This window comes from Mizuhopecten yessoensis, unplaced genomic scaffold (genome assembly GCF_002113885.1).
Source record: "Mizuhopecten yessoensis strain PY_sf001 unplaced genomic scaffold, ASM211388v2 hete_36193126, whole genome shotgun sequence".
In the NCBI taxonomy this organism is placed as follows: Eukaryota; Metazoa; Mollusca; class Bivalvia; order Pectinida; family Pectinidae; genus Mizuhopecten; species Mizuhopecten yessoensis.
The window spans coordinates 1-9,773 of NW_018485800.1; the positions used below are offsets into that span (position 1 = coordinate 1).

Sequence of the window (9,773 nt, forward strand, 5' to 3'; positions counted from 1 at the left end):
AGCAACATTTTGATGATTCGTTATAAAAACATATTTGTTATAAAAACTCAGTCATAAGAAACGGATACTTACTGTCAATGAAACCTCGTCCCAACGTTTCTCCTGTTTTTCTGTCGTCCGTCCAAACTCGCCCGCTGTCCGCCCATAACTGTCTAGAAACTCTGACTGTGTCAGTTCACTAGGTCCCTGTATGTCCTCCTCACTGAACAATTTGATCTTTGACCTCTGTCGGTCTTTAATCTTTCCGTTGCGAAGCGAGTCTGATTTGGCCTCTTGCTGGTTGTATCGATGGTGACTTAGGCGAAGATCTGGGTTGTGTATGTAAGACGGGTCCGGTCTGACCCGTCCTCCCAGTCTCCGTCCACTAGCTGTTACCACAGTCTCAACCAGGTCAGTCCGTTCTGTGTTAAACCGTTTCATAGCTTGCAAGTGTTGGGAAAGTCGGTGTTCCCGCAGCACCTCATCTGGAGCGTCCTCGTTTTCTAAATTAAGCACCACGTTGTTGCCAGAAAAAGTATCGTCGTCGTCGTAATATTCATCCTCCTCATCTTCATCTGCTCTTCTGTGACGCCACCTTGGAGCACTGTGCCGTGAATCTTCCCACCAATCAGATTCCGAGTCACTCGATTCTGCACTTAATGTTTCAACACGTGATGTCCAATCCGAGGTCCGTTCAGTTCCTGTTATACCAGAAGTCAGTGTTAGCGTATTTGAACAAACTGACTCTTGGTCGGCACGAGGAAACATTCGGTCTTGAAGCTGCCGTGAACTGTATCTAGATGCATACAAAGGAGCATCACGTACCACAAGCTGTTTTTCGCGATGCTGTTCTGGTGGACGATTTGTGGGTAACACGTTGGAGAATTTCACTTCTTTTTCTCTAGGTTTCACTGTATTTGATGGAGCTACTTCTGACACATCAGAAGTTTCTTTAGACCTAGCACTTACTGTCGTGTATGGTGGACGCACGTGTTTCTGTTTCTGTATCTGAACATTTGTGTTAATAATTGGTCTTGACAAAATTGTGCCAATGATGCTGTCAATATCACCTGGAACATTTTTACTTGAAGGTAAAATTTTCTGTACCTCTTCAGCAACTTTCGATCTGTAATCATATGAAAACATTAATTAAAGCATGACACAATTTTTGAATAGGATTAATTAAACATTTAAGTATTGATATCCACAAATGATTTAATGATGGTAATGCTTCACACTGGGAGCATCTTAAACTATGTTGTTTGAAACATATATAAAATGTACTAGAGAATAGATTGGCATTTCTTTAACTTACATGAAGGATGTCGATGAGAGTTCATTGCCGACATTCTCACTTTCGCCCTCCAATCGATCAGAGTCTAAAGTGAGCTTAGAGAAGTCATTCAGCACTTTCGACAACAGTTCACTGGTGCTGGCCAGGGGAGAGAACTCAAACAGGTCCTGCAGGCGCTCTCCCTCTGCCCGGATATTGTCCAGCTGTGTCCTGTGGAGCCAAAAACTTGCATTACTATGTTTTGTTCAACAGTGTGCTTTCCTTTTAAGTTTCAACATTAAAGAGCAGGAGTAAACAGTTTGTTATAAATTAAAACGAGTGTAAAGGCAAGACTCTGGGAGAGCTATTGCAAGAGGTGTGTATGTATAAATGTGTACTTTCACATTGGACCTAGCAAGAGTGACGGCAGGGCCACTACTTCATGGAAAAATGTATGAATTCATCATTTTGGACTTTTATTTTCGGTTAAATATCACTCGTATACACAACTACAAACATACATGAATGTCTGATTCGATGAATGAAATCGGTCTAGATTGATTAACTTGTTTGAATGTCTGAAAATCCCACTGCTTAAAATGAATAAGATATTATTAAATTGTGTTGAAAAAGGAGTTATTTAATCTCCAAAGTGTCACGGTGTTAGCTTTTACTACGAAGTTTCCTCTCCTCACGCTTAATGTATCGTAGTTTGACAAAATTAACGACATGGCATTAAGTGTTTAGCTGTCTGGTTGGTACCTCAACTGTCCGCCATGTTCCGTGTCCATGCCATCCAGCAGTCCCTCCACCTTGCCATAGAGATTGGTCAGACTCTCGGTGATAGTTAATTGTGTTTCCGCACTGGTGGTCAGTGTGTCCAGCACGTTTTTCTGATGGCACACAAGACGCTGTTCCAACTGTAATTTTACCGACATTATAATTAACAGGTCATTCGCACCTTCTGCTTCTTGCTCGAATTCAAGTTTTGTCACTTCCTCAAATTGAGAAACGGGGAAGTGAGAACAATAATAATTAAGCACCTACTTCCATGTCGCACAAAGAATTAGAATTAGTTTATTTCCTAATGAAATACTGATGGAGGCCATTACATTTTAGCGATAGGTCCAGTCATGTTCTAGGAGCAAATTATTATACATTTACTAACAAGTTAAGGTATCGTGTGTTATAATCTCCCGCCTACTCAATGTGGAATGGATTAATTAAATTCCATCTGATACTATTCCTCAAAATAAGTTTATCCTAACCACACTAGTTTGTTTTGTGGTTTAGAGTTGTGAAAAAACAACTTATAAAGTATTGACGGAACCTAAAATAAATATACCTGTTCAATGGCACTTTGAGTGGTTATCCTGCTTGATCGAATTCTGAAATAGAACATAAAAAACGGTAACACAACGCACATCACCTGTATTTAGATGAAAAATGATCGATTCAAAACATTCAAACGTTTCAACTCTTTCCAAACTAAAATAGTAAATGTTCTGATGTTTACAGGTCTGTCTGATAGATTCATCTTATATTTGATTGTGACTAATTTAAAGACTGTAATTATGGTCTTATGTTACCCAATTAGCCATCTTGTTTGTAGTACACACCTGTTGGCAGTAAGGCTGTCCGCCTTGTGGTCCCGTAACAGACATTTACAACACTGGTGGAGAAGCAGGAAGTGGTAGCACGCCATCTGATGATGTTGCACGGCCACATGCAAGGGATGTAAACCTTCAGCGTTCTCTGTCCAACCTGAGAAACCTTGCTCTATCAGCACCTGTAACAGATGGAGGTTTTCATTGTAGTATCCCTCGCGATTAAGCTTCGACGGGGACGGTAATTATTTCCGTAGTAATTATTTTTCAGCTTAACAGTGGATATACGACTTTGCAATTTCATTACCACATTTTCTTTCGAATGCATCTTTTCAATATTTATGATGGTTTGCACGTTCAAAACAGCAAGGAAAGTATCATGTCATTTGGTTACTGTCACATGTTAACCTGTTTTACCAAACGATGGAAGGGTTATTTTATCTCTCTTGTTTTGGATAAATATGGTCGTGTTTTATTAAGTTACCATTTCCCTCATCCGACAAAGGTAAATTGGAAACTATAAATGATTCTCCACTTCATTTCAACAAAAGTATTGGTCCCCGAAAATGCATACAGTTTTGACAAGGAAGACTCGGAGTTTAAATTGTAAATATTTACATGCTATAGTCATATGCGTTATGGTTTCATAACAACATTTTCAGTCTGTCAGTTCATTAAGAGACTAAACACCGGAAATAAAGAACATTAACAGCAAAACATCAGCAGATAATTTACCCAACTGTCTTATTTGGTATATTCCTACCCATTTTGGGATTCTGAGTGTTAGGACAGGATCTATGGAAACCATCTGGTAAAACAAACTTCCATTGTAATCATGATTGCAACTTACATGTAGACACGTCACGTGACCATGGGCTGCTGCGACATGCGCGGCTGTGTCACCGCCCCTGTTCTTAGGTAAAGTCAACTGCCCCCCTCCATCCCTGGACAGGAAGCTGAGCAACTTCTCAAGACAGCCACACTGTGGATAACAAATCACCTTTACAATAAACTTCATGTTTAGTTTATTTTTTCAAACACTTGATATGGGTAACAACATGTACCAACTCATTTAAATAGATGTTCCCGAAAATGTAAGATATGTTGAAATTAAATTATGACTACATTGTGTTCGATAGATTTAGTTTTGCATTGTGTTGCACTGTACGGTTTTAACTTTCTGTACTGAACGACGTGGCAGGGACTGAAAGTAATGTTTTGGGGTTTTGTTGTAGTTATGCAATATAGCTTGTAACAATAACTAACAAATGCATTCGGTTATGATCAAGGTTGGAAACAGTTTAATATACAATACAGTACTTACCTCTCCCTTCTTTGCCGCTACTTCCAGCAGTTTGCTTACAATCCCTGACGGTGGCGCCTCATCGCCGTACTGTAGTTTGAATAGTGCGCTCATGGCCGTTTCCTTTCCAGACTTTGTTGAAAATAAAGAAAGAATAAAAACAAATGTCAAACGAGGTGGAAAAGATATGGATGATACATCAAACGGTAAAATTTACAGGTGCAACATTTCGCATGGTCCTTCCTATACCCTACATTCACCTTTGTGATGGCCCAAGCACTATATTATTTGACAACAAAGTACTCATTATTTTCATCCTAAGAAGAGGGTGATGCTCTGTGTGAAAAAAATATCTCGGATACAAAAAGATGTAGAGAAAGGATGTGTCCATGTCTGATCACTATTAACCATGTCCTACGGTTTCTGTGAACAATCACCAGTGATCACAGATTAGAAATAAAGTTTATGTCTTCGGGTAGCTCAAAATATAAGAGAAATGAGTTGGCAAACAATAATTGATAATTAAATCGTAAACCTAAAACACAACTGATGACATCAAAACACCACACTATCCACAATGAGAACTTGGAAATTATTAAGTCTTAATATCATCACATACAATGTAATACGGTGATTACGTTTCGCAAGAATCAATGAGCCGTTTATGAAGGAACTATATAAATACGAATCTTGGAAACTGATTTTACAAAGTAACTTAAAATACAACACAATCAAAAGTGATTCCTTTATAATTGCTTTCTTGAATAGTTAAGCAACAAGATAGTCGAACTATTAGGGGTTGCTATCCCCCACATTTTGGCTACAGACTAAAACAATCCGAAGCAACTGTTTTTGCACATATCTATTATCTTTAATTCTTAAGTCACACGCAAAGACAACTGGCAAGAGTGATAGGAATTGACAAGTTCATACTGCCCCTTCAGCAAATAAAGGAAGTATAAAATTCACATTAGACCTTTAATTTAAATACCACACGAGCATATCTAGATTATGCACGTGGCGCACCAACCCCCTTTGAAAATAAGTTTCTGGATGCTTTAATGCCTAATTTGTTTTCAGTCACCAAACAGTACAACATACAGCAGACGTTAAAGCTACCTGTACAGAGACGTCTAAGGCAGATAGCCGATCATAGTTGAGATCATATATCAGTTCTGGAAACCGAGTTCCGAGTTCGGTGATAACTTTAGCCTTGTCAACCATTCCTGCCCTGTGTAGTAGTGTGTTTCCCTGGCCATCCCTAAGCTTCATAAGTCGCCCCTCCGGCCATGACGTCAGCGTCTGAATCTGGAGAGATGGCAATTATGAGATATGTATTGGAAATGTCCTGTGTTAATACAATGAAAGACATCTGTTGGAACGTTCTGGAAATATTTTCCTGGACATAAAACCAAAGACACTGTTAACTGATCTGTAGTTACATTGAAGTAAATCGCTCTATATACATAACGATAATGTAGTAACCCATCATCAAAGTACATATGGAATGTACTCTTGGTTGACGTTAACATCTGAATTCTATGAGCATCACATTTTAATGTAACCTCGCTAGTATCACCACCAATTCGATACATACAAGAACACTAACACTTATTAGCACTGATGTATGTTTGGTTACAAATAGAGCAAACAGAAACCTAGACCAGGGACATTGTTTAGTGTACAACTTACAATCGTATCCTCATCCTCCTCTACATCAATGATGGAGAACCAGTATTTCACCTCCTGTTGAGAAGACGACTTTGATTTTCGGGAGTCCACTGATCCCTTTATTGATCCACCTGAAGATCCTCCTTTTACCCTAGGGAGAGGAGGTAGCTTGCGAGGGGAACTTTGGCTGCGTGACGCCTCTTCTCTGCTGACCTTGACCCCAATCGCTGTTTCGTCTCCTTGAACATCGCTTTGAATGTCTACAGTGTTGGCGTTCTTGTTTTGATCTTTGACCTTTGGTTTACGGTGAAAGAGGCTCCCTAGTTTTGACTTCTTTGAGTCGCTCGATTTAGCATCGTCGTCACTTAGTATATGGTTGTCATGGATACCATTAGGTATGTGTTTCTTCTTTAGTTTATTGGGTCGTGGTTGAGATTGTCTGTATTTGGAATTCTAAAAACAAAAGTTTCATGAATTGTGAACAAATGGATGCTTAACACATTATATTTGTAATTTAAAGGGACTAATTAGTAACATATGCAAGCTCTCATGAGAAATAACTGAATAAAGCAGTACTAATTATAATAATGTCCAAAGGCGTACTGAAATGTGTCAGTAAATATTTCTGGGAGAAAACATACAATGGTAAATGTTAAATGACTGCTAGTTATGAACGGTTAACTTGGAACAGCGAATGAAAGTTTCTTGTAGTAGGGGTACCACGGTGTAGGTATACAGTTTGGGGGTAAAACTCGTTAGTTATTACAGTAGTCTATAAGCTTTACCAGACATGTAATTTTGGTATCAGTACTCACGACGGGAGCAGGCGCACTGTTGAAGTTGTCAGAGGCGAAGCACTCGGAAATACTATCATCAATCGGAAATTCTCTCACAAAGTTCTCAAAATCCTGGTCCGTCACCAAAGCAACGTCAACAAAGCTGTCGTTACTCACTTCCGTTTTCTCAGAATCAGAGTAACGCTCCTGCATAGACTGTATGGTGAGGATATCTGTAAGGATAAGTTAACAATGGCGTGTAGGATGGGGATAGTCCGATACTATGAAATCATCGGGATGAGAGGTAACATAACCTCCATGTAACGATCAAGGTGTTTGTCTGAAACATCTGAAATGCTTGTTGAGTATACAAATGTATGTGTCGTGGGTATTGACAATATATGCGGACTAGTTTACTATGCACTAATTTTAGTATTTCTTTACAATGGCTATAGAGTATGTTGATGATGTATGTAATATACTGAGATATACAAATAATGTATACTGCGACTACATGTATATACGTCAAAGACGAGCAAGGTTTATAGTAATGTGATGATAGATTATATAGTGAAGGTACGTAAAACATTGAAAGTATGACCATTTACTTTGTACACACGTGTTGTACCTACCGAACAAAGCCTCTGGGTTATCGTCCAGGGAAGCCATGTAGGGGTCCATACCGTTACCAGTCGGAGATCGGAGAAAGGCGTCAAAGCTAGAGTCGGGACTGAGGGAGCTTCTGCTGCTGGAGGACGTGTGCAGGAGGCTGTTGAGGATAGAGATACTGTTATTTGTGGTGTTCAAGTTGTACATGTATATTACCGTTAAGAGTGTCGTGACAACCATACAAGTCTGACCACACAACAGGTTCATTATCAATCACCTTGTAAGTGTTCTCGGCATATATTATAATATTAATACTGTTGCACTCCTTAAGTATACTGATCATTCAGACCTACAGATCGCAACTCCTTTTACGGATGCATGCTACCTAACACAGTTTACGGGTGCATGCTACCTCACACAATTTACCTATGAGTTTTGTTACAATTATCTCTGTTAAATGTCTTTTTGTTTTTAATTTGCATTGTGTAATAATTTGAACTTATCTGGATTTATCAATGCGTACATTTTATGACCTTTTAAATTTGTCGTTCTTTATTCTAGCGAGTCGAAACATTTCTCAGTGTTGGAACTCTTCCGGATAAAAGGGACATATCATAATTACAAGGTAGCATACATCCTTAAATAGAGTTATGATCCCATAACAAATGCCTAAGAGGACCAGCAGTAGCAAGCATTGCAAAGGATTTAACATGTCACCATGCATTGCATCATTATTAAGGACATATAAATCATACATAAACTTAAGGAAATACACATCTTATCATAACACTAGCTACATGTATATAATACACACACTATCATAGACTAAACCCCATGTTGAAATTAAACTTTGATGAATCGTGATAAATAGCATTTGCATTTCCCCCTGTGACAAACATGTCTAGTTATTACCGAGATATCAGACATTGGAGATCAATGATGAGGTAGCGACCTGTTTCTGTGGTCGATGTTTGTTGAGAGGACAAGCTATTCACCATAAGAACGCCCCGCGCGTATTGTAAATCCCGATGTCTTATTGTGAAAACGATATAGGAATGTAAAGAATTCAAATCAATGAAATAGATGACACAGAATGTGCGTATATGACTGTAGACATCTCGTCAGAACGTCGTATGTACACCTCTATAGATACAACTACATCAGTCAATCGACTCCTATTTAATTGACAATTTCTGGAGAGTTTTCTCATATGTTTGATACATCTTTAACGAGTCATTTTAATGAGACTATACATGTTGAGGGAAACGTATTGATCTCATGGGTGGCACACTGTAAACAGTAATGTGACTCAGCCCGAGTATTTCAAGTCACTGAGGTGAATTGCGTTGTCCCTTCAAAATAAGTAATCAAAAACGCAAGTGAATTGGTTTTTTGGTGTGAAGTTTCACAGGTGAATACTTGTGTTCATGTGTGTTTCATAAACAGATCAACTGAAGTATGAAATATGTAATATCGGGTTAATTGCGACGTTTTTTCCCGAATATCGGATCCTACAGGATGTGATATGTATACTGGTACGTTTGATCTGCTCGTAAAAAACGTATGACCAGGGGCCTGCTGTAACTTTGGTCGGCTGATACTAATCTACTCCAGCTGTTGAGAAACCTCAAAATGCTAAATGCCATCGCTTTAACATAATACTTCCTAGTCCAAATCGCCATTTTTACTTCGTGTTAAAGATATAATAAAACCACCAGCATAGCGTGACCCCGTACATTGAAGTTCCGTATAAACACCGTTCTTTGTTACAGTGACTAGTCTGTACTGCAATGTCTTTATTTACTGCAGGGCATAGGGGACACACGTATCGAACGTTTCCACGTTCTACTGACAAGTAATACTGACATATAATGGAAAGCAAGAAAACGTCGGACTCGCGAATTGCTCTAAGAGTCATCGTACACTTGACTGCTTCGGAATGAAACAATAGCGTCTTGTCACGTTGATTAGACGGTCATCATGTTATTGTAGGCCATTGGCTGAACTGTTTTCGACGTTTAACAATCATCGACTACTGCATTTGTTTCTTAAAATTTATCTGGAATTATTCGATCCGCCGTCATTATCGGAGGACGAGCCTTTGCATAAGGTTGTCCATCCTCCAACAGACAGACATTTTGGACAAACATGAAGAGATGTTGATTCTCTCCTTAACGGGACAGAACAAGAACTGGTAATTTAGAATCAAGATAATAAATACGACAGCGTAAAGTAACGTGCTCTTGTCACCGACATGCCAGGACGTTTCGGTGAGAAAGCCCTTTATAAAAGAGACTTAACTCATCCTAGGTGCCACATTCCGTGTCGTGGACCAATGAGTGAAACACTTAAAGAAATGTCTGCGTACAATTTGGACAACAAGTTAGGGCTTCACACATTCCTGCACGGAAACTAATATGTAGCACTTGCTCCTAATTTGCACAACTAATGCAATATTAACAGTGCATCACAATATTCTTTAGTGCGAAGGTTGGAAATTGCAACATGTAGCACTTGCTCTTAATTGGTATATAACTAATGATAAGTACATCAAC

At 39.0% G+C, this 9,773-nt stretch overlaps 1 protein-coding gene across 1 annotated transcript; it reads right to left on the reverse strand.

Annotated features, from left to right (window-relative positions):
• Positions 1–72: 72 nt before the first annotated feature.
• Positions 73–7,425, reverse strand: LOC110444951 (the record flags this gene model as incomplete). Its single annotated transcript, XM_021489302.1, has 11 exons — positions 7,242–7,425; positions 6,649–6,842; positions 5,855–6,286; positions 5,282–5,470; positions 4,184–4,294; positions 3,710–3,841; positions 2,872–3,041; positions 2,598–2,640; positions 2,015–2,172; positions 1,295–1,483; positions 73–1,105 (listed from the first exon to the last, which is right to left on the reverse strand). Coding segments are annotated over exons 1-11 (2,835 nt in total), but the record flags the coding sequence as incomplete, so codon positions are not given.
• Positions 7,426–9,773: the final 2,348 nt, after the last annotated feature.